Raw genomic sequence first — 26,093 nt, 5'->3', positions numbered from 1 at the left:
AAACAAGAAGACGTTCATGAGGTGTCTGATTTGTTGCGGTACAGAGGAGTGAGCGGATAGAATGTAGGGCATCGGGGATAACCTCTTGCCATCGGGAAATAGGGAAATCCCTGGACCGGAGGGCCAGTAGTATGGTCTTCCAGATGGTACCATTCTCCCGCTCGACCTGTCCGTTACCCCGAGGGTTATAGCTGGTCGTCCTGCTAGAGGCAATGCCCCTGTTGAGCAGGAATTGACGCAGCTCGTCGCTCATAAAGGAGGACCCCCGATCGCTATGTATGTATGCAGGGTAGCCGAACAGGGAGAAGATGGAGAGGAGGGCCTTAATGACGGTCGATGCGGTCATGCCGGGGCAGGGAATGGCGAAGGGGAAGCGGGAGTATTCATCGATTACCGTCAGGAAGTAAATGTTGCTGTTGCTAGAGGGAAGGGGCCCCTTGAAGTCAATGCTGAGACGTTCAAAGGGGCGGGATGCTTTGATCAGATGTGCGCGCTCGGGGCGGTAGAAGTGCGGTTTGCACTCAGCGCAGATGTGGCAGTCACGGGTTACTGTCCTGACTTCCTCGATGGAGAAGGGCAGGTTGCGGGCCTTCATGAAATGGTAGAAACGGGTCACCTCTGGATGGCAGAGGCCAGCGTGGAGGGAGCGGAGGCGGTCTATCTGCGCGCTGGCGCAGGTACCGTGGGACAGGGCATCAGGAGGCTCATTGAGCTTCCCAGGATGACACAAGATATCGTAGTTGTACGTGGACAACTCGATCCGCCACCGTAAGATCTTGTCGTTCTTAATCTTGTCTCTCTGTGCATTATCGAACATGAAGGCCACTGACCGTTGGTCTGTGAGGAGGGTAAACTTCCTGCCGGTCAAATAGTGCCTCCAATGTCGCACAGCTCCCATTGGAAGACCGAGACCCCATTTGTGACACCGAATGGAACCCTGAGTAAGTGGTAGAGGCGCCCGTCAGCCTCGAACGCGGTGTACTTGCGGTCACTCGTGCGGATGGGAAGCTGGTGATCGGCGGACTTGCGGTCCACAGTGGAGAAGACTTTGTATTTCGCAATCTCGTTTACCATGGCGGAAATACGGGGGCGAGGATACGCGTCCAGTTGCGTAAACCGGTTGATGGTCTGGCTATAGAATTACATAGAATTTACAGTGCAGAAGGAGGCCATTCGGCCCATCGAGTCTGCACCGGCTCTTGGAAAGAGCACCCTACCCCTACCAAGGTCAACACCTCCACCCTATCCCCATAACCCAGTAACCCCACCCAACACTAAGGGCAATTTTGGAAACTAAGGGCAATTTATCATGGCCAATCCACCTAACCTGCACATCTTTGGACTGTGGGAGGAAACCGGAGCACCCGGAGGAAACCCACGCAGACACGGGGAGGATGTGCGGACTCCGCACAGACAGTGAACCAAGCCGGAATCGAACCTGAGACCCTGGAGCTGTGAAGCGATTGTGCTATCCACAATGCTACCATGCTGCCCTATAGTCGATGACCATCCGGTTTTTCTCCCCAGTCCGGACCACTAGCACTTGGGCTCGCCAGGGACTATTGCTGGCCTCGATGACCCCTTCCTTCAGCAACCTCTGGACCTCGGACCTGATGAAGGTCCGGCCCTGGGCGCTGTACCGTCTGCTCCGTGTCGCGACGGGTTTGCAATCGTGGGTGAGATTAGCAAACGAGGAGGGGGGATCCACTTTGAGGGACGCAAGGCTGCAGACAGTGAGGGGGATATAGGGCCTCCGAATTGGAAGGTCAAGCTCTGCAGGTTGCACTGGAAGTCCAGTCCTAGGAGTGCCGGTGCGCAAAGGTTAGGGAGGACAAGTAGTTTATAATTTTTAAAAACCTTCCCTTGATGCAGCACCCGGTGATGCGGACGGAGTGCGAACCTGAGGCTAACCCGATTTTGTGTTTTACAGGATGGACAGGGAGCGCGCAGCATCTTACCGTGTCGGGGTGTACGAAGCTTTCCGTGCTCCCGGAGTCCAGTAGGCAGCCCGTCTCGTGGCCATTGAGGTAGATCAGCGGTGTCGTTTTGGCGAGCGTGCGTGGTCGTGACTGGTCGTGCTGAATGGCCGCGAGCCGTGGAGAAGATCCATCATCGTAGTCATCGTCGGCCGAGTAGGTGCTGGCAGGACCTTGTGTGTCAGTCCAGGATGGCGGCGCCCAGGACCCGAACGTGGAGTCGGGGCCCCAAGATGGCAGCGCCCAGGACCCGAACGTGGAGTCGGGGCCCCAAGATGGCAGCGCCCAGGACCCGCACGTGGAGTCAGGGCCCCAAGATGGCGGCGCCCAGGACCCGCACGTGGCGTCCGGGGTCCAAGATGGCGGCGCCCGCAGGACCCTCATGGTTGCTGGGGGCAGGGTTAGCGGTGCCGGTGGGCCGATCGGAGCGGCTGAGAGCGGGGGCAGAGAGGCGCGCAGGCCGGGCGCAGGGGCCCGGGGGGTGGGGGGGAGAGATTTGCGTGGTGCGCTGGAAGAGCCCGGAAAGACCCAGAGCGGGGGATCCCCGGTCGGTGCGCGGTACCGCAGCGACCGATTTGGCCTGGCAGACCGATGAAAAATGGCCCTTCTTCCCGCAGCTTTTACAGAGGGCGGGGCGGGCCGGACGGCGCGGGCGAGGGTGTTTGGTGAACCCACAGAAATAGCAGCGACTTATCGGGGCGTCCCGCGGCACAGTCCTGAGGGGGGTGGGAGCGGCGGATGGCGGTGGGGAAGCGTGCCAGGAGACCCGGGGTGCTGCCGAGCGGCTGGGGACATAGGCGCGGGCGTTTAAGGCGGTAACCTCCAGGGAGGTGGAGAGAGTCCGTGCCTCAGTTAGGCTGAGGTCGTCCTTTTCCAGCATCCGCTGGCGGATAGCGGCAGACTGCATCCCAGCCACGTAAGCATCTCTAATCAGAAGTTCCATGTGCTCAGTGGATGAAACTTGGAGGTAGGTGCAATTCCTCCCCAGGACAGCGAGGGCCTGGTAAAAATCGTCTAAGGACTCACCGGCGAGCTGTTGTCTGGTAGCCAGCAGATGTCGGGTGAACACTCGGTTTACCGGCTTAAGAAACTGTCCTTTCAGCTTATCCATGGCCGCGTCGTAATCTTTTTCCCCTTTTATCGTCGCGTAGGCCGCCATGCCCACGCTGGAGTGGAGAATATGAAGCTTCTGTGCCATGGTGAGGGGGCTACTTGCAGACGCCAGGTAGCCATCGAAACATGCCAGCCAATGTTTGAAGATTTCCGATGCGTTCTGAGTTTGCGGGCTGATGCGAAGGCATTCGGGCTTGATCCGGAGCTCCATCTTCAAAATTAAAGCCATACTTTTGTACAGCAACTCGTCTCGCGTTCAATTGATGGTACATCAATTTAATCAGCTAGATGTTAGCCCTGCGGTCGATTACAGTAAATGGACGACCGCCGGAGATACTGGGTATTTATACCCCGCCCTGGAGGCGGGGTTAACTCAGCCTCTCGACCAATCGGGGAGCCGTCACATGACTGGTCTCAACCAATCGATCGAGAGGCACATGACCGACCAGGGCCAATGGTAAGCCGGTGTTCTGCACCAATGGCAGGCAGCTATGCTAATCATACCACCACAGTCTCCAAGCCACTCATCATCCCGACTTCGAACGATATTGTTGTTCCTTCACTGCTGCTGGGTCAAAATATTGGAACTTCCTCCCTAACAGCATGGTGGGTGCACCTACACCTCAGCAACTGCAGCAGGTTCAAGAAGATAGCTCACCCCACCACCTTCTCATGGGCAATTAGGAACGGGCAATAAAAATGTTGTCTGGCCAGCAAAGCCCACATCCTGAGGATGAATGAAAATATAAAATCTGCTGGGCTGCTCACCGAGTTACAGGGAAATATTGAGGTGCAAGCCAACTAGGAGATTTGGGAAGTAAAATGTACCGAGGGAAGGAACGATTGCTGTGATCCTTTGGGAATATCCACCCACATCAAGCTATAATGATAATTTCCACCATAGGATAGTTGAGACTGGTTAACCTAAGTGAATACTCTGTGTGCCAGCTGCTCCCTTTAAGAACAAGTTCATTAATCACTACCTTTGTTTAAGTTACCACTGTGCGGTGAATTCTCACCCAGTAAAATTGTACACCGACAGTGCTTTATGGCCTCAGGATATCCTAATGGGTCTCCCAGTCAAAACAGTTCTTTTGTAGTGTTGGCTCAATTGGAATGTAGGAAACACGGCATCTAATTTGCACACAATGAACAGAGATGATTGATCTGTATCACATTTTGGTTAGATGGTTTAAGTCCCATTTGTGATTTATTTTTTGTTTCAGGCAGTTTTGCTTTAAGGGACTGTCATAGTATCATAGAATTTACGGTGCAGAAGTCTGCACCAGTCCTTGGAAAGAGCACCCTATTTAAGTCCATACCTCCACCCTATCCCCGTAACCCAGTAACTCCATCGAACATTTTTGGACACCACGGGACAATTTAGCATGGCCAATCCACCTAACCTGCACATCTTTGGACTGTGGGAGGAAACCGGAGCACCCGGAGGAAACTCACGCAGACACGGGGAGAACGTGCGGACTCCGCACAGACAGCGACCCAAGCCGGGAATCGAACCTGGGACCCTGGAGCTGTGAAGCAGCTGTGCTAACCACTGTGCTACCGTGCTGCCCATCATTTGTCCCTTTCATCTGTCCCTCAGTTCATTTGATTTATCATCGAACGAGGGATAAATGGACAGCAGGAGGCTGGGGGTGAGGGGGGGGGGGGGGGGGGGGGGGGATCTCACCTTCTCTTCTTCAAGAATATTTTGCATTGGGATCTTTTATCTTTACAAGTGACAGAGGGTGGCACCTCAGTCTCACCAGGATGACAGCAGTGTCTGAGATGCGGCACTCCCTCAGTACTGCACTGAATGCTCAGCTGACATGATGTACTCAATCCTGGAGTGCTGAATGAACCCATGCTCAGTCTGACTCAGGGGAGCGGCCTGCCATTGAACCAAGGCTGACACAACCATAGTCTTATGAGACACTGGTGGAATCCCCCCAGGAATCAGAATAGGGGCACGGACCCTAATTGACCTGGTGCATGAGGTGTCCTTCCCATTTCCGGTGGTTTTGAATTTATTGTTGGAAAACCTACATTAAACCTGCTGGCAGATGTGGATAAGATTATCGATGAAATTAAATGATCAGACTCGTTGTAGAGTTCAGATGCACAGATTAGCAGGAAACCAGAGAGAAGTTCAGACGTCGGAAAAAATCAGCCCAGGGAATAGATTTGGTCGGTGACTCCACCTTCTAATCCTTGGGTTCGCTTGTGAAAGATTTGGATGCCAAGCCGGTCATTTTCAGAGTGATGGGCTGAATGGCCTGCTTCATTCGTACCACACACACACGCCTGAAATCAGAACGTCATGTTTACAGCAAATATCCTGCCAATTCCCCTGATCCATCATCTCCACCCAAAGCAGGAATTATCATAGAATTCACCAAGACAACAGGAAATGCTTCAGAATCCAATGCACTCCAATGAAATTTAACTTGGGGATGTGAGAGGAAATCAGCTGCATTAAAAAAAAATGCTCATCAACTAATCAAGGCATTTAAAATGATGAATTTGTTATAACCCACATGAGACCTATGGAGACGGACTATAAGCCTCATGGAATATGAACTTCCCCACTAAGGGGCGGGTGCCCATCATCAGAGTAAATGGACTCCAGCATAAAGGCCGGCCCAGATGGGGGCCGAGCATGTGTGGTCCCAGCTGGGGCCTGGAGTGTACTGTGTATATGAAATGAAAATCACTTATTGTCACGAGTAGGCTTCAATGATGTTACTGTGAAAAGCCCCTAGTCGCCACATTCCAGCGCCTGTCTGGGGAGGCTGGTACAGGAATCGAACCGTGCTGCTGGCCTGCTTGAAAAGCCAATGATTTAGCCCAGTGAGCTAAAACTTTGTAATAAAATAAGTTTCTTTATGCCTCTCATTTTGGACTCCTCTCTGGCCACTAAAACGTGGGCTCTCACAAAGTAGCTGGGAGTGGGGGGAAAAGTCTTTCCACTGGCATCAGGGTCAGTAATGAGGGTGGTATAGGGGTTACATCACTGGTAGAGTAATCCAGTGCTAATGCTCTGGGTGTGTGGGTTCAACTCCCACCTTGGCAACTGGGGGAAATTTAAATTCAATTGATAAATCTGGAATTTTGGTTACTGTGGAACTATAATTGGTTGTCATAAAAATCTATCTTGTTCATTAATGTGGAAATCTGCTGTACTTATCGTGACTTCAGGCCAAAGAAATCGGTTGACACTTGACTGCCCCTCTGAAATGGCTGAACAAGCCACTCAGTTCAAGGGCAATTAGGGTTGGGCAACAAATGCTGGCCTCGTCACCAACACCCATTGACGAATAAATAAGAGAGTGAGGAGTATATTTAACACGGTGAGCTGTTCTGGCCTAGGAACCTGAAAACATAGTTGAACGTGATGGCACAGTGGCTAGCACTGCTACCTCACAGCGCCAGGGACCCAGGCTCAATTCAGTCCTTGGATCACTGTCTGTGTGGAGTTTGCACGTTCTCTCCATGTCTGCGTGGATTTCCTCCGGGTGCTCCGGTTTCCTCCCAAAGATGTCCGGTTAGGTGGATTGGCCATGCCAAATAATAACTTCTAAAAGAGAACTGGATGAATACTTGAAAAAAGAAATATTGAAGAGGTTTGCAGGGGAATGGGACATGTAAATGATTTTCAAATAGTGGTTGGTTGGGTTAGGGTTAGGGTTAGCCTCTTTCTGTGCTGTACGGCTTGATGATACTAAGGCTGATTAATTATTCGTTTATATATATATATACGTACAATCATCAGGTCTAACCAAAACGCTGGCCAATGTTATTCTTGCTGTTTGCACACTCCTGTAATTAACCGAATACAGACATTACATGACTTTTGAGAAACTGCAGAAGACATCTTCCAGCAACAGGTTTCATCGTATCCGTTTGAGAGAGAGAGAGAAAAAATGACAATGTTCAGAGCAGTCTGGAGCCAGTTATGGAGAGTGCTGTATCCCTCAGTTTGGTACAGGGTCCAGGCTGTGGGTGGATGTCTAGAGAAAGAGCGCCGCCTGATGTGTGAAGGCAGGAGCTGCATGGGCGTGGGAGGGGAGGAGACGCAGTGAGACTGGGAGCCCTCAAAGTGGGGGGTTTGAGAGGAGTACGGGGAATGGATCTTGGAAAGTTGCTCGGGAGCACTGAGTTCCTTCCTCTTGGGCAGAGTTTCAACTTTCGAGGGTCCTCCCAGTCTAGAGACGCCCAACTCTCAAACTGGATGCATTCCTCCTCGCTTGCGGGAAAAAAAATAGCCCCCAAAATTCGCACAATTCCCATTTCTCGTCCTAGCTGCTGGTGGATCATGTGGGGGGGGAAAGCAAGGGCGAACTGCTGAAGGAACATTAAATTGTTTGAAGACCTGAGCACTTTTCCTGAAAGGACAGTACAAACCGTTAAGGCAGGTAGTAAACTTCATTCTCCCTCTATGTGTATGTGTGTGTGTAATTCCCAAAACTTTACTGAGAAAAGTAAGTTTTCAGCCTCAAGCGAGTTTGCAGACAATGTTTTTTTCTTATTGCAAAAGTGGAAAAGGGGAGATTTCTAAAACGGTGGGATGAGATTGAAGCCAAGGTGAGGGAGAAATTTCCTCTCAAACTGATCAATTTTTAATCTCGTTTTGACCTCCTAGTTTTACTTTTTAATAGAAAACGAAATGTTGACACATGTTTGGATTTTTTTTGTCTTGTTGAACACGATATTGTTTTAGGGTTTTACAACCCATTACAAATGTGCCCACTGTCAGTCCCGTTAACCCTTTAAGGGCGATTGGAAGATGCCCCCACTCTCTCTTAAAGCGGGATCCTATCTTCCACGTAAAATTATTTGGGGCAGGATTATTAATTGTGCCAAATTATCAATCGGATCGAAGACGGGACTGCAGATGGAGGCAACTCCCTACATACAATTGCCAGTTCAATGCCCCTTAAACCGTATCTAAAGTTTTGGCCCTTGGAATTATTCTTTCAATTCCTGAAACGAAGAGGATCTTGAAAAACAATTCAACAATTAGTCAAGAATGTGAAGTTTCCTGACAATGACTCCCAACGAGTTTTTTTTTATTGCATCGAGGTCAAGATCATGTACGTCTACCGGTTTATTAAAAACTTTTTTGAACTGAATATGTCCAATTTATAAGACACTGAAGGGGAAGATTCCAGTTGTATAATTCCAACAAACCACTCAGTACTGGGGATCTGGAGCATAGCATTTTGGAGCATTCTTTAAAACAAATGTTTTGGCTTATATTAAAATAATTACTTTGAGCAGGAGGAGCATTTCCTGGAGATCTGCGACCTCTAGTGCCTTCACTGTGTACTGCATCTCCAAGTAATGTCATTTATTCCGCTGTTGCACTTATTAACTCATTTTGAGCTGGGGACGCACTATTTGAATTTTGAAGTATTTCTATTGGTTATTCTGAATGTTAACAGCTGCAATTTTGCTCACAGCTGTCACTTATCAGATAGTGTAGTAGAGTTTTTACAGCGCAGAAAGAGGCCCTTCGACCCATCAATAACCCAGTTATTCTCATCTCATTTTCCAAGCTTGGTCCATATCCTTGTAAGCTATGGTGTTTCTAGTATGCATCGGAATGATTTATTAAATATTTTGAAGGTTCCTGCCTCTAATCCACTGACCTACAGCAATGCTCTGAAGTCCCAGGGTAGATGGTCAAATTGAATTGGATAACCTTATGCTGTGGCAAGCATGCTGAAGGTTTTACCACCTTTTCAGGCAGTGAGGCCCACATTCCTACCACTCTCTGGGTGGAAAAGCTTTCCTTCAAAAGCCCTCTAAATCTCTTGCCCCTTACCTTGAATCTGTGTCCCTTGGCTATTGACCATTCTACTGAGGGGAAAAGTTGTTTCCTGTCTACCTATGTCCCTCAATATGAATAAAGTCCATTGCGTCCTTGGAAGGTGGGTGTATTTGGGAGGGAGGGGCAGCTGGACTCCTTCCCCAGGTTGGTAGTTAGTTGCGAGGGGACATTGTGCCAGTGTGACTACTTTGCCTCTGACGTGTCCCCACCTCAAGCAGGTCTGAATCTGTAATCAGCTACTGCTGACTAGATATCCATCCATCAGAACAGACTGGGGCACGTCAAGAGGGCGAGGTGGGTCAGTCCTGCTCAGCAGGAGTGTGTGCCCCGGTGTACAGTAGAGTCAGAACAGTCTTGTTTTTAAGAGCGTAAGGTGGCAGCTAATTCAAGCAATGCCAGTCAGCGTCATGGTTGTGCCAAGGCCATCATTTATGTATCCACACCTGAGTGAGCGAGTGGGGTGCAGTTCTGTTGGGACCACAAAGCATGCACCGGGACCTGGAGTCAGATTGACCCTTCCAATCTCACCTGGTCAGCCCCACTGGCATTAAATAAACAAATTTCACTGATATTGCACCTCTCATAACTTCAGGACATCCACGTTTGAAGTCCAGTCTCTCTTCTAATGCAGGAAACATAGCAGCCAATTTGCACACAGGAAGTTCACACAAGCAGCAATGAGGTAAATTGTTTTTTCAGCCATTGTGCTTTGGAGATAATTCTTGACCCTGGGAGAACTCTCTTTTCTTCAGAATAGTGATGGGGAATCTTTTACATTCAACAGAGAGACAGAAACAGGCATTGCTTTAACATCTCCTCTATTGACAGCACCTCTGGCAGTGCAGCACTCCCTGAGGGAGCATTAACCTAGATTTAGTGCTCAGGTTTCTGGAGTGGAACTTGAACCCACAACCTTCTGACCAAAAGACCGCCCAGTCACCATCCATTCACCACTGAGTGTGAAGGCAACATCCAGCCACCTATCTTCAGCTTCAATTTCAACCAAGTATAGTTCAGCTGGCTGTGAGTCTGCCTGGATGATGCTGTTAGGTTTTCTTGTTTGGTTGTGTTTGTTAGACACGTGACCCTGGTGAGCATGGGTGAGACTACTGTCGGCCTTGTGTAAGGGCCCATCCACTGTCATTGACTAAAACCCAGACAGTCCAACCCTTTTGAAGTGGGACGAAAAGGGTTCAATTCTGAGGACAGATTGCACATTTTTGATTTGCGTCCCCTTAAGTATTGAAAGTTAAGTAAATAAAATGATTATAGGTTTTGATAGATGAAATAGAGATAAACAGTTTCCTCTGGGGGGTTGTGGGCGTGGGGGGGGGGGGGGGGGGGGTGGGGGGGGGGGGGGGGTCCAGAACAAGCAGGTATAACCTTAGCATTAGAGTGATGTTGTCCAGAGGACATGCTATGGAACAGCATCTAGTGAACTAGCCCCTACCCCCAGCCCTGAAAGAGGTTACAAGCATAGAACTATAGAAAAGTTACCGCACAGAAGGAGGCCATTTGGCCCATCGTGTCCATGCCAGCCCGAGGACACCCAGGTTTCCTTTTTAATCCTACCTTCCTGCACCCTATCCATAGCCCTGTAGGTTACAGCATTTAAGGTGCAGGTCCAGGTATCTTTAAAAGAGTTTAGGGTCTCTGCCTCCACTACCAACTCGGGCCATAAAATCCAGACTCCCATTACGCTCTACATAAAAAAGGTCTTCCTCATGTCCCCTCTAGACCTTCTGCAACCTATCTTGAATCAGTGTCCCAAGGTTTTAAAATCCTCCACCAAGTGAAACTATTTAATGCAATCCACCCTATGTCTTCACCGTGTAATTTTGTACACCTTAATTAAGTCACCCCTCAACCTTCTTTGTTCCAAGGAAAATAACCCCAACCCCAACCTATCCAATCTCTCCTCATAGCTACACTTTTCTTGCCCTGGCAACATTCTAGTAAACCTCCTCTGCACTCTCTCCAGAGCAATAATTTCCTTCCTGTAAAGTGGTGACCAGGATTGCACACAATACTCAGGTTGTGGCCTCACACGTGTTTTTTTTTTAAACATTTCCAACGTTATATCCTTTTTATATTCTGTACCTCCAGCAGTGACGGAGCGCATTCCATATGTTTGTTGAAACTCTTTCACGAGCGAAGAAAACTAGGTAAACAGCAATCACCATTCATCCGTCACACACATTCATCTGGGTCCATCCACCCACCAATACAAGTAAGAGGTTAGGCTGACGGGATTTTTACAGTTCATGAAAAATAAAACAGAGACGCATACAGTTAGCCTGACTTCAGCTGCTTTTGACTTGATATTGTGGCTGTTTTGTTTAGTTGACTTCCTGAGTGCAGTTGTACAGAGCAGATTTCCACATGTTATTCCCAAAGGAATATCTCTCCTCAAGATAATTACTTTGAAAAAAATGGGCAGAGTGAGAGGACTCAGAGCTTCAGCAACCTGTCTGAAGACAGCAATGTATTTTGTTCTTTCTCCTCTGCTTGGTAGGTCTGTATAAAAAAAAAGTACCCTGTTGGCTGTATATTCCAGACAAGGGCCACTAGTTCATGTCAGCTACGGTTTTTGTTTCAGGATGATAATCGCATTTTGATGTCTCATTTCAGAAACAATTCAAAAATCTCAGGATGGTGTGAAGTCAACGAGAGATGGAGTCTTTCACACTCCCTAAGGGGCTGAGTGTTTTTTTCTCCATCCTAGTCGGTGGAATGAGAGATTGTGTATGGTGCACTGACTGGTCTGGGCAGTTTTATCACTGTCATTTAGAGGGCTCGGTGTTTGTAAAAAAATCTAGCCAAAAAAAGAAAACTTAGAAATTGAATCTTTGAAAAAGGACTTGTAACAATGGATATGGAACCAAGGGAGGTAAATAGTGTTAAAATGCTATGATCTAGTTGAGTGGACCTCAAGGGGCCTCCTCCTGCTCTTGTATTCCTTTGTGATCTCCCATCTTGCAGAGATTGTTCCCCTTTGTTGGTCTTCAGGAAGCTTTAATGACCCTCTGCAATGCCTGATCAGGTTGGTCAATAAATAGCCCTGAAAGCTTGCTCCAGCTCTCCTGCACTCAATCTCCAGCGAGGCATTAGGCCCCTTTCTTCAGTAAAAGCAGAACCTTTTAATTCTACGATTGCCTCCCTCCCAAGAGTAACCCGGGAACCAGCTGGTATCCATTTCTCATCCTCGCTCTCCGAGGCCTTTTGCCGTAGCTCTCGGATCCCTGCACCCTGAGCCTCCTGAGTCGCCATGAGCTTGTCCAGCGAGGCCTTAAGCGGTTCCAAAAGCTCAGCCTTCAGCTCTCTGAAGCAGCACTGAAGCAGCTCCTGCGCCCACTGCTGCCATGCTGATGGTTCCCCGCCCTCCGCCATCTTGTTTCTCCTGCCTCGCACCTTCCTCTGCTCCAAAGCCGATTTTTTTAACCGCTCCGCTCCTGGTCCAGTCCATCCACCGGCAGATAAGCACAGTGGATGTGTTCCCTCACCAGGAAAAGTCCAACCAGCGCCGCTACGGGCCCTTATAAAGAGCCCAAAAGACCGAAAATAGCGGGAGCTACCGAAGATGCGGCTTAGCTCCACATCACCGCAACCGGAAGTTGGTATCCATTTCTCACAAGCCACCGGGGGAGAACTTCTACCTTCCTGTCAGACTACAGTTCAAAGTATGTAGGTTTCTGACAGGAGCGTGACACAAATGACACACTCAAAGGGTAGATCGCACGACCCTTGAGCAGAGAAATCCTTTTCACTGCTGCACTCTGGGCCACTTTGAGACTGATATTTAACTTGCTGGGCAGTTCAAATCTGTTGTTGGGAGCTGGAGTGGGGCCTTGCCAGGCCTATTTCTGCATTTGCTCCAAATAATATCCTTCTCACTCCAACTCTCAAATCAGTTTTGGGGAATAGCGGTCTCAGGTTTTGGAACGGGGCAGAAGATTCTCTGTTTCTTTTCTGTTTGATGGTTACTGGGGATTGGTCAAGAATGGGAGGGGTATGCTGTTCAGGAAAGCCCCTCTTGGTTCCTTACATGGGATTCTGCTGCCTGCTATTGTTTGTGGGTGGGGGGGGGGGATATGGAACTGTATCCTCTTGTTCTATACTACTACTAAGTTACTTGGGTGCTTAAAATAAGTATTGGTATGGTTTGTTGGGAGCTTAACCTCACTCAGCAGCAAAAATAGTTCAAGTTAAATATTTAATAAGACTTGATTTTTTTGGGCAGCACAGTAGCATGGTGGTTAGCATAAATGCTTCACAGCTCCAGGGTCCCAGGTTCGGTTCCCGGCTGGGTCACTGTCTGTGCGGAGTCTGCACGTCCTCCCCGTGTGTGCGTGTGTTTCCTCCGGGTGCTCCGGTTTCCTCCCACAGCCCAAAAATGTGCAGGTTAAGTGGATTGGCCATGCTAAATTGCCCTTAGTGTCCTCAAAAGTAAGGTTAAGGAGGGGGGGGGGGTTGTTTGGGTTACGGGTATAGGGTGGGTTTGAGTAGGGTGATCATTGCTCGGCACAACATCGAGGGCCGAAGGGCCTGTTCTCTGCTGTACTGTTCTATGAAATCTCTATGAAATACCCCGGCTGGGTATTGCTACACTTTACCCATGTTGTGTTGGATTCTGGTGGTGTTGGTGCTTCCACACATCTTGCTTGGTGTTGGGGCTTGGGGAGTGAGAGGAAGGGCTTATATTCACAGTGTAGAGTGAGGCCATTCAGCCCATTAGGTCTGCACTGACACACTGAAAGAAGATTCTACCTAGTCCCATTCCCCAGCCTTATCTCCGTAACCTTGTACAATTTCCCAGACACCACTATCACCATTCCTGGGTATGTCCTGTCTCACCGGCAGGACAGAACCAGTAGAGGTGGCGACACAGTGGTATACAGTTGGGAGGGAGTTGCCCTGGGAGTCATCAACATTAATTCTGGACCACATGAAGTCTCATGGCTTCAGGTTAAACATGAGCAAGGAAACCTCCTGCTGATTACCACATATCCCCGGCCACCATCAGCTGATGAATCGGTACTCCTCCATGTTGAACACCACGTGGAGGAAGCACTGAGGGTGGCAAGGGCACAGAACATGCTCTGGGTGGGGGACTTCAATGTCCATCACCAAGAGTGGCTCGGTAGTACCACCACAGACCAAGCTGGCCAGGTCCAAATGGACATAGCTGCTAGACTGAGGTTGCAGCAGGGGGTGAGAAAACCAACAAGAGGGAAAAACATACATGACCTCATCCTCACCAATCTGCCTGCTGCAGATGCATCTGTCCATAACAGGATCAGTAGAAGTCTCACCGAGCAGCACGGTAGCACAGTGGTTAGCATAGTTGCTTCACAGCTCCAGGGTCCCAGGTTCGATTCCCTGCTTGGGTCACTGTCTGTGTGTGTGTGGAGCCTGCACATTCTCCCCATGTTTGCGTGGGTTTCCTCTGGGCTTTCCGGTTTCCTCCCACGGTCCAAAGATGTGCAGGTTAGGTGGATTGGCCACGATCAATTGCCCTTAGTGTCCAAAAAGGTTTGGTGGGGTTACTGGGTTACAGGGATGGGATGGGCTTAAGTGGGGTGCTCTTTCCAAGGCCTGGTGTAGACTCAGTGGGCCAAATGGCCTCCTTCTGCACTGTAAATTCTATGATTCTAAGTGACCACCGCACAGTCCTTGTGGAGACAAAGTCCTATCTTCACATTGAGGATACCCTCCATAGTGTTGTGTGGCACTACCACAGTGCTAAATGGGATAGATTCAGAACAGATCCAGCAACTCAAGACGGGGCATCAGCAGAAGCAGAATTGGATTCAACCACAATCTGCAACCTCATGGCCTGGCATATCCCCCACTCTACCATTGCCACCAAGCCAGGGTTCAATGAAGAGTGCAGGAGAGCATGCTGGGAGCAACATCATGCATACTGAAAAATGTGTCAGCCTGGTGAAGCTACAACACAGGACTACTTGTGTGCCAAACAACATAAGCAGCAAGTAATAGACCGAGCTAAGCGATTCCACAACAAACCCATCAGGTCTAAGTAGTCCTACCACATCCAGCCATCAATGGTGGTGGACTATTAAACAACTCACTGGAGGAAGAGGCTCCACAAATATCCCCATCCTCAATGATGGACGAGCCCAGCACATGTGTACAAAAGACAAGGCTGAGGCATTCGTAATAACTTTCAGTCAGTCAGAAGTGCCGAGTGGATGATCCATCTCGGTCTCCTCTGGAAGTTCCCAGCATCACACATCTCAGTCTTTAGCCAATATGATTCATTCCATGTGCTATCACGAAATGTCTGAAGGCACTTGAAACTGCAAAGGTTATGGGACATGATAATATTGTGGCAATAGCACTAAAGACTTGTGCTCCAGAACTTGCCGTGCCCCTAGCTAAGCTGTTCCAGTACAGTTGCAACACTGGCATCTACCCGGCAATGTGGAAAATTGCCCAAGTGTGTCCTATACACAAGAAACAGGGAAAATCCAACCTAGACAATTACCGCCCTATCAGTCTACTCTCCATCATCAGCAAAGTGTTGGAAGGAGTCATCAACAGTGTTATCAAGCGACACTTACTCAGAACTAACCTCACAGACTCTCAGTTTGGGTTCTGCGAGGGTCATTCACCACCTGACCTCATTACAGCCTTGGTTCAAACATGGAACAAATGAGCTGAATGCCAGAGGTGAGATGAGAGTGACTGCCCTTGACATCAAGGCAGCATTTGTCCGAGTATGGCATCAAGGAGCCCTAGCTAGACTGGAGTCAAAGGGAATCAGGAGGAAAACCCTCTGCTGGTTGGAGTCATACCTAGCACAAAGGAAGATGGTTGTGGTGGTTGGAGGTCAATCATCACAGCCCCAGGACATCACTGCAGGAGTTCCTCAGGGTAGTGTCCTAGGCCCAGCCATCTTCAGCTGCTTCATCAATAACCTTCCTTCCATCATAAGGTCAGAAGTGGGGATGATTGCGGATGACTGCACGATGTTCAGCACCATTCACGACTCCTCAGATAATGAAGCATCCATGTCCAAAAGCAGCAAGACCTGGACAATATCCAGGCTTGGGCTGACAAGTGGCTAGTTACATTCGTGCCACACAAGGGCCAGGTAATGACAACCTCCTACACAAGAGGATCTAACCACTGCCCCTTGACATTCAGTGGCATTACCATCGCTGGAGCCCCCACAATCAAAATCTTGGAGGTTACCATTGATCAGAAACTAAACTGGGTTAGCCATATTAATACTGTGATTACCAGGGCAGGTCAAAGGCTAGGAATCCTGCGGTGAGTATTTCACCTCCTAAACCCTCAAAGCCTGTCCACCATCTACAAGGCACAAGCCAGGAATGTAATGGAATACTCTCCACTTGCCTGGATGAGTGCAGCTCCAACAACACTCAAGAAGCTCGGCACCATCCAGGACAAAGCAGCCCACTTGATTGCTCCCCCTTCCACAAACATTCAAACCCTCCACCACCGATGAACTGTGGCAGCCGTGTGTACCATCTACAAGATGCACTGCAGGAACTCACCAAGGTTCCTTAGACAGCACCTTCCAGGGGCAGCACGGTAGCATTGTGGATAGCACAATCACTTCACAGCTCCAGGGTCCCAGGTTCAATTCCGGCTTGGGTCACCGTCTGAGCGGAGTCTGCACATCCTCCCCGTGTGTGCGTGGGTTTCCTCCAGGTGCTCCGGTTTCCTCCCACAGTCCAAAGATGTGCAGGTTAGGTGGATTGGCCATGATAAATTGCCCTTAGTGTCCAAAATTGCCCTTAGTGTTGGGTGGGGTTACTAGGGTTATGGGGATAGGGTGGAGGTGTTAACCTTAGGTAACCGAATGGCCTCCTTCTGCACTGTAAATTCTATGATTCCAGACCCACAACCACTACCATCTAGAAGGACAAGAGCAGCAGATACCTGTGAACTCCACCACCTGGAGGTTTCCTTCCAAGTTACTCACCAGCCTGACTTGGAAATACAGCTCCGTTCCTTCAGTGTTGCTGGGGCAACATCCTGGAACTCTTCACCGTGCTCCACCCCCCCCCCTCCCCCCCCCCCCCCCCCCCCCCCCAACAGCACAGTGGGTGTACCTACACCTTAAGGACTGCAGCGATTCAAGAAGCAGCTCACCACCACCTTCTGAAGGGCAACTAGGGGTGGGCAATAAATGCTGTATTTTAAAAAATTATTTATTTTCAGATAGCTAGCAATGCTTTTGAATACCTTGATTGAACTTGCCTTTCAGGAAGTCCATTCCATTCTCTAACTGCCCTCTGGGTGAAAAAGATTTTCCTCACATTACTATTACTCCTATTGCCAATTATTTTGATGGGTCTTCGTTCAGTTCTTGTCCATGCCAGCCAGTGAGAGTCAGTATCCTTGAGTTTAATCTGCCCTCGTCCCAGTCTCTCTGCCTCCATGGCTGCTCCCAGAGGATTGCAGCAAGTGACGAGCTTCAGTTCCTGGACATGGCCCTTGAAGCGTACGTGGATCCTTATGGTCTCCAAAGGGGCCCCACATATCCCAGTGCTCCAGGTGAATATGCCTGAGGTCCATCTCCTGTCACAAACCTATACTGGAATGCATTTTGGCAGTGAGCCTCAAACTCGTGACCCTCTGATTGCTGCTGAACCCTATTGGTCTCCACGTTGTAACAAGGGCACTGGCAAATGTGCAACAATATGTTTGCAAGGATGATATGCGAAAGGTTCTAGCTGTCGGGAAAGGTTAAATAGGCTGCAGTTCTTTTCCCTCGAACTGAGAAGTCTGACAGGAGACCTGATGGAGGTCTTAAAATGACAAAAGGGTTTTGATAGGGTATCCAAGGGAGAAGTTGTTCTTGCTTGTGGGAGGGATCGAAAGTATCAGCCATAAATATCAGGGACTGGAATCCCCGGTCCTCCAGCCATGTGTTTCTCGGTGGCACGCTGTTCGCTGGCCCTGGGATTCACTCCTCCTGCCGTTGGCAGGCTTTCCCATTAAAGCCACCCACACTGCCGGAAAACCCACGACGGAAGTGCCCTGCACCCCCCCCCCCCCACCTCCCCCCCCCCCCCCCCCCCCCCCCCCCCCCCCCACCCCCAATCCTACTTCCTGTTGAGAGTAGAAACCTTTCGCCATGTTTGCTACTCAGCACCCCCTGGCTCATAATCCTGCCCAGACGCCAATGCGGATCGATGGCACCTCGAAGAAGTAATTGACGAACAACAGTCAATGATTGTGCAGTTTTTGGAGCTTGGTTCACACTTTGCAACAAATTGTCTATTGTCACCATCCTCCGTCACATTGCCTTGTAATATAGTCACAATACATCATCACTTATCTGGTCTCCTTTACACATCCCCTGAATATCCTCCCTAAACAGTCAGCCCACCTTGGTCTATAGACTACAGCGAGAGCAACAGAAAATTGGAGAGAGAACTCAAAATGGAGAGGTTTAGGAAGGGAATTCCAGATCTGTGTGGGTTTCCTCCCACAGTCCAAGATGTACAGGTTAGGGAGATTGGACATGCTAAATTGCCCCTTAGTGTCCAAAAGAATAGGTGGGGTAATGGGGTTGCAAGGATAGGGTGGGGGAATGGGCTTCGGTAGGATGCTCTTTCAGAGGGTCGGCGTAGACTCAATGGGTCGAATGGCCTCCTTCTACACTGAAGGGATTCTATGCCTCAACCTAGAAAGTGCCGACCAATCATTAAAGGTGTTGAATAAATATTAGGGCAGCACGGTAGTACAGTGGTTAGCACTGTGGCATCACAGCGCCAGGGTCCCTGTTCGATTCCTGGTTTGGGTCACTGTGCAGACTCTGCACGTTCTCCATGAGTCTGCGTGGGTTTCCTCCGGGTGCTCTGGTTTCCTCTCACAAAGATGTGCAGGTTAGGGGTTACTGGGTTACGGGGAGAGGGTGAAGGTGTGGGCTTGGGTAGGTGCTCTTTCCAAGGGCCGTGCTGACTCAATGGGCCGAATGGCCTCCTTCTGCACTGTAAATTCTATGATTCTATGGTTGTTTTTTGTGGCATGAATTGTATTTCTGGTTCCCGACACTGATGCTCTTTTTAATTTATTTTGCAGTGTTCACCTGGTGTTTTTGATCTGCAGACAGAAAATGCTCCCAACATTTCTCCAGTTGCTGCTGCTTGCCTGGGGTCTTGTTGACCCAGTGAGAGGCCAGTTTCCCGAGCCGACTCCTAGTCCAGAGGAATGTACAGGTAGGGGAAGAGGAGTTTCAGAGGTTTGTCGGTCTCCGTAAATTGCTTTGAATTTGGTCACTTAAGTGTTTTTCCTTCATCATCCCTCCCACCCCAATGTGAGTATTGAGCTATGCTGAGGTGAAGGGGCAATGCCAATGTCCTATGTGGTGCTGAGGTCATCTGACCAGGAGATGTCGGTTTAGTTTCCAGGACGACTTGCCCTGACCAGAGCTGTTCTTTCCGTCATTCCTGCTGCAGTTGGAACTGGCTGTGTGAATTGAGAAACGTCCAAGATTCAGTCCAATGGTGGGGTGCAGTGATGCCCTTTTCTGAAATTGTACTAGTGAACGCAAAGCAATTTATTTACAGTGATCTTCAAGAACGGCATCATGTTCGCAGCTAATTCTAAACTACCTCTGCAGAGGAGAACTCCTCCCCCGGAGTGGTTCACCACTCTGAGTCCCAATTGGTCACCAAGGCCAGGTGACTCTTGCCCTCCTGTTTTGCTCTTAAAGGGACAATCGCCACATGGAGTGAACAATAGTTACCATTTTTCTCCCGAGCAACAAGTTGAAAATCCACTCTGGTGCCTTTAGAAAAGTGGAGTGACGAGGGAAGACATTTGAAATAAATGGCATAGTGGCATGACTGGTAAAGTCACTGGGCTAGTAATCCAGAGGTCTAGACTACTGCTCTGCAGGCATGGTTTCAAATCCCACCACGGCAGCTGGTGGAGTTTAAATTTGGTTGATTAATAAGCTGGCCTCAATATATACTGACCATGAAACTGTCATTGACTGTTGTAAAAACCCACGCCTTTCACGAAGGAAACCCGCTGTCCTTAGCTGGTCTGGCCTACAGGTGATTCTAGACCCAGGGCAATGTGGTTGATTCTTAACTGTGCCTCTGAAATGGCCGAGCAGGCCTCTCAGCTCAAGGTCAATTAGGGAAGGGCAACAAATGCAAACAAAGCCCGGTGAACGAATGAACTAATTGGCCAGTCACTTTCAATGGTCAGGGAGCTATTTTAGGTTGGCTCCTACATAGTTAGAACATAGAACATAGAACGATACAGCGCAGTACAGGCCCTTCGGCCCTCGATGTTGCACCGACATGGAAAAAAAAACTAAAGGCCATCTAACCTACACTATGCCATTATCATCCATATGCTTATCCAATAAACTTTTAAATGCCCTCAATGTTGGTGAGTTCACTACTGTTGCAGGTAGGGCATTCCACGGCCTCACCACTCTTTGCATAAAAAACCCACCTCTGACCTCTGTCCTATATCTATTACCCCTCAATTTAAGGCTATGTCCCCTCGTGCTAGCCACCTCCATCCGCGGGAGAAGGCTCTCGCTGTCCACCCTATCTAACCCTCTGATCATTTTGTATGCCTCTATTAAGTCACCTCTTAACCTTCTTCTCTCTAACGAAAACAACCTCAAGTCCATCAGCCTTTCCTCATAAGATTTTCCCTCCATACCAGGCAACATCCTGGTAAATCTCCTCTGCACCCGTTCCAAAGCTTCCACGTCCTTCCTATAATGAGGCGACCAGAACTGTACGCAATACTCCAAATGCGGCCGTACCAGAGTTTTGTACAGCTGCAACATGACCTCATGGCTCCGGAACTCAATCCCTCTACCAATAAAGGCCAACACACCATAGGCCTTCTTCACAACCCTATCAACCTGGGTGGCAACTTTCAGGGATCTATGTACATGGACACCGAGATCCCTCTGCTCATCCACACTACCAAGAATTTTACCATTAGCCAAATATTCCGCATTCCTGTTATTCTTTCCAAAGTGAATCACCTCACACTTCTCCACATTAAACTCCATTTGCTACCTCTCAGCCCAGCTCTGCAGCATATCTATGTCCCTCTGTAACCTGCAACATCCTTCCGCACTGTCTACAACTCCACCGACTTTAGTGTCGTCTGCAAATTTACTCACCCATCCTTCTGCGCCCTCCTCTAGGTCATTTATAAAAATGACAAACAGCAACGGCCCCAGAACAGATCCTTGTGGTACGCCACTCGTAACTGAACTCCATTCTGAACATTTCCCATCAACTACCACTCTCTGTCTTCTTTCAACTAGCCAATTTCTGATCCACATCTCTAAATCACCCTCAATCCCCAGCCTCCGTATTTTCTGCAATAGCCGACCGTGGGGAACCTTATCAAACGCTTTACTGAAATCCATATACACCACATCAACTGCTCTACCCTCGTCTACCTGTTCAGTCACCTTCTCAAAGAACTCGATAATGTTTGTGAGGCATGACCTACCCTTCACAAAACCATGCTGACTATCCCTAATCATATTATTCCTATCTAGATGATTATAAATCGTATCTTTTATAATCCTCTCCAAGACCTTACCCACCACAGACGTTAGGCTCACCGGCCTATAGTTACCGGGGTTATCTCTACTCCCCTTCTTGAACAAAGGGACCACATTTGCTATCCTCCAGTCCTCTGGCACTATTCCTGTAGCCAATGATGACCTAAAAATCAAAGCCAAATCAAAGTTATCCAGGGGTAGCTTCAAATTCGATTCATTCTGATATCAAGAGGGCTGACCTTACAGCCAAAAGGGCCTTGGTGGAAATACAAAGCTGAGGCCCAGCAACTGTTATTGCTGTTCCAGTTCTTCTCCAGACCACAAGGTGGAGCACTTGACGGCCAATTCCATGCAACCAAGGTACATCTTCCTCGTATCCAAAGTCCTCCTTCACAGGCTTTCTGTAAGGGGTTTCTCAAACTATTTTTGCCTTTAGAAATTGTAGCCCACGGTTGACTGACCTCGGCTGCAGTTAGTTAGTTATCAGATGATACATTTTGGTCACAGTGAGTGTGCCGCCCAAAGAGTTTATAAACCCCGCCACAAGTTTGTAAATTTGAAGAGTGCAGCACGGTGGCACAGTGGTTAGCACTGCTGCCTCACAGCGCCACGGTCCTAGGTTCGATCCTGGCTCTGGGCCACTGTCCGTGTGGAGTTTGCACACACTCCCCATGTTTGCGTGAGTTTCACCCCCACAACCCAAAGATGTGCAGGGTAGGTGGATTGGCCACGCTAAATGCCCCTTAATTGGAAAAAATTAATTGGGTACTCTAAATTTATTTTTTAAAAGTTGGTAAATTTGACATAAGATGCTGGTCACTTGTCTGCACCATCTGAATCAATTTGCAAAGGCAGGAGCCTAGCAAGAAACTATTGTCGGCCAGCACTTTGCACGTCATTGATACTGTCCTGTATTTCCCCAACGTCACAGTGCTCCATTTTCATGTCCATGTCTCACCGGCAATTCTCTCTTGCTTGACAGACTGGCATGATGCTGCTGTTCCTCCAGCCAGAAGCAGGAACAGAGTAAGAGTTAACAGCTATGCCCAGACCCTATATCAAATGAGCAGAAGGGCCCTCGCGGGATCCAAGTGTTAATAGTTGTCTTTTTTCACATCCACCACAGAACAGCAGGCAAATCACATTAATGCCAGTGTGCCCAGTCTAAGCGATGGGGGGGAAGATTGTGCTTTCAGTTATTCCATCAGTCTTCAAGGCTTTTTTAAAAATAGAGTCATGAAATGGTTGCAGCCCGGGAAGAGGCCTTTTGGCCCATTTTATCTGTGCCAGTTCTCTGCGAGAGCAACTCGGCTTGTCCTACTCCATCCCTCTCCCCCCACCTTTTCCTCATAACTCTTCAGATAATGAACCAGTTCCCTTTTTAAAAGCCATGACCCAAACTGCCTCCCAACACCCTCTCGGGCAGTGTATGACAGCTCCCTCCCAATCACTTGCCCTGCTTTTTTGGGAGGGGAAAAAGATTTTTCTGAACTTTTCTAAATGTTGCTTTTTTATTGCCTCCCAGGGAAGCAGGAATGTCCCGTGACTGTGTACTTTGTCCTTGACACTTCGGAGAGCGTTGCCCTGCAGACCCGCATTCAGGGTGACTTGGTCAGCAATATCAAATCCTTCACCAGGGACTTTGTCAACAAGGTGGTGAACGGGGCCTTCAAGAATAAGGTGAAAATTGTCTGGGAGTTTGGTGGCTTGCACTTCTCGGACCGAAGGGAAGAATTCAGTCGGATAACCTCCAGCAAAGCTGACTTCCTCAATGCCCTGAGCAACATTGACTACATTGGCCGGGGAACTTTCACGGACTGTGCCCTGAAAGATATGACTGACAACATAAAGCAACAATCCCGGCAAGATACACGGATCCATTTTGCCATTGTCATCACTGATGGCCACGTGACGGGGAGCCCTTGTGGTGGCATACAGGCCATGGCGGAAAGGGCCAGGGATGCCGGCATCAAGGTGTTTGCCGTGTCCACTGATGACCTCACAAATTCCCTACAGTACGAGCAGGGCCTCAAGACCATTGCCAATTTCCCACACGAGCTCTACCGCAGCACCTACACAGCTACCTCTGCAACTAATAGCGCTCTGCCAATCAATACAATGGATCGAATCATTCAAGTTATGGTGAGTGCTCTTTGGTCCAAAAAATCCATTCCTTCTGGGGTTTTTTTTGTTCTGAGCAAATGTTAAGCTGTGGGTTTTAACTATGATGACCCGTCCAGCTCTGAGGTTTGTATATGCCAACTAAACCTCACAATGAAAGGAAATCTTGTGTTACGGTTCTACTCCTGTCTTAAATTGCCAAATATTTCTGGTATGTTTCACTACATTAAAGCTTTGTATAAATTGCAAGATCTGCTTGCTGTGTACTGTTTGATCAGTAGCACCAGAGTTATACTGCATGCTGAGAGTTTGCATTCCTGCACATGGGCAGAGTTTGTTCCCAGCCAATAAGTGTCACAGGTTTTGGGGCTACGGATGGTCTTCACTTGCAAAAAGCTTGTTGGTGTGCTTTTAAAAAAAACAAAAATAGCTTCATTGTTTACTTTTTAGTTAGGTGAACAGGAGATGCAACCCCATCGGACAAGCTGCTGCAGTGCCCAGCCTGAGCTGTCAGGTAGGCACATCATTGTCCTCCACATTGAGTGTCAGCAGCAGCTCCCTGGGCAGTGTGATAACATGCATAAGCTATCCTGTATATAATGAGGTAAACAACCTCCGACCAGCAGGTGGTAGTGTAAATCTACCATGTAACTCTGTACCTCGAGGAGTTGGGAGATAGTCGTGTTAGTGGATAGTCTTACCTGCAGTAGCTCTAGGATAATTTCAGTATTAGTAGTTTGCAATATATTTGCAATATATTTCTTATTGTTATCTTTACCATGCATTTATTTTATAATAAAATACTTTAACTAGTCAAGAACTAGACAAGTCAACAACCAGCCAAGCACCAGAACCTAATGGGCAGTACTCGTGCTCCTAGGTCAGAGGGTTCTGAGTTCGAGTCCCCCTTCAAAGATGAGCACAAAATCCAGGCTGACACAGCAGTGCAGCACTGAGGTAGTGGATTTAAAGATTCTCTGTTAAACTGGGTTTAAGGATTGACCATGCTGCAGACTTGACGATTAGCAAAACTGCCAGATTTGGGATTGTCTATTTTGTTGCCTTAAAAATTGGTTGAGGATTGAATATTATTCAGATTAAGGTTTGGCTATTCTAGAAGGTTAAGGAGACGCGGCCATGTTGGGTTGGTGATTGATTGATTGATAAGCCTGCAGGGTTGGGGATTGATTGATCGGCCTGTGGGGTTGCGGATTGACATTTATCCGATTCATATATTGATAGCCCTGCTGTCTAAGGATGACTGATTCTCCAGCTATAAATACCAACAATGTTACAAGGATTGGGATGGACAACTCTTAAGCAATAATGCTTGGCAATTTTATGTCTGGACTGTTTTTACAGTGTAGTAATTGATAATTCAACAAAATCAATAATTTATCATTCTGCAGGGTTAAGCATGGGCAATTCGACCAAGTTAAGAATTGAAAGTCCTACTGAGTAACTCTACACAGTCAAACATTATTCACCAATGTTACTCACAAATAAGGGCATCTCTGATCACTTCTGTATATTTCTCTCTGCCCAAATTCCCCTTTCTCCAACCTTACTACACTCTTTTTTTTGTCTGTCCCTGGCCGAAAAATCCCTCCTAATTCACTCTCCAAAACCCCAGATACCTAGTTTTTCATATTCAATTTATCATGGCTCCCAGTGACTTCCCTTGTACAGCCTCCCTTACACTGACCTCCGACCGCATGCCCCACTGACCTCTGGCCACCCTGTGACGCAGGCACCCCTCAGACGTCCCTCCGATTAGGCCTCCCTCACACTGACCTCCAACCTCCCGTTGACACCAATCTCCTCCTCTCACTGACTTCCAACCTCCCTTTTGACACTGACCCCCACACTGATCTGTGATTTCCCTCTGACACTGACCTCAAATGCCCCTCAAAACTGACCTCAAACCCCCCTCACACTGAGCTCGAACACCCCTCACACTGACCTCCAACCCCTCACACTGGCCTCAAACCCTCCCTCAATCTAACCTCCAACCTCCCCTCACACTGACCTCTAACCCCCCTCACACTGACCTCTAACCCCCCTCACACTGACCTCTAAAACCCCTCACATTGACCTCCAACCTCCCTCACATTGACCTCCAACCTCCCACCTTAGCATTGACTTCCAACCTCAGTTTGGCACCCTTATAGCTGATCTCCAACACCAAGCCCTTCATGCTAACTTGTAACTTTGAGACCTAACAACCAGTACAGTGCAATAAAGTGTGGGCAGCACGGTAGCATTGTGGATTGCACAATTGCTTCACAGCTCCAGGGTCCCAGGTTCGATTCCGGCTTGGGTCACTGTCTGTGCGGAGTCTGCACATCCTCCCCATGTGTGCGTGGGTTTCCTCCGGGTGCTCCGGTTTCCTCCCACAGCCCAAAGATGTGCAAGTTAGGCGGATTGGACATGATAAATTGCCCTTAGTGTCCAAAAATTGCCCTTAGTGTTGGGTGGGGTTACTAGGTTATGG

The 26,093-nt window shown here is 48.6% G+C and overlaps 1 protein-coding gene across 1 annotated transcript in view; it reads left to right on the top strand.

The window, feature by feature from the left end:
* The first annotated feature begins 9,576 nt into the window (after window positions 1-9,576).
* The window catches only part of col6a2 (collagen, type VI, alpha 2), a 109,239-nt gene continuing 92,722 nt past the window's right edge, over window positions 9,577-26,093 (top strand). The window contains 3 exon segments of the mRNA XM_038787119.1: window positions 9,577-9,604; window positions 19,006-19,142; window positions 23,004-23,620. Coding sequence (XP_038643047.1) covers window positions 9,600-9,604; window positions 19,006-19,142; window positions 23,004-23,620 — 759 coding nt within the window. The 5' untranslated portion in view covers window positions 9,577-9,599.

The sequence above is a fragment of the Scyliorhinus canicula genome, chromosome 2, assembly GCF_902713615.1.
Source record: "Scyliorhinus canicula chromosome 2, sScyCan1.1, whole genome shotgun sequence".
In the NCBI taxonomy this organism is placed as follows: Eukaryota; Metazoa; Chordata; class Chondrichthyes; order Carcharhiniformes; family Scyliorhinidae; genus Scyliorhinus; species Scyliorhinus canicula.
This window is presented reverse-complemented; position numbering and strand designations above follow the sequence as displayed.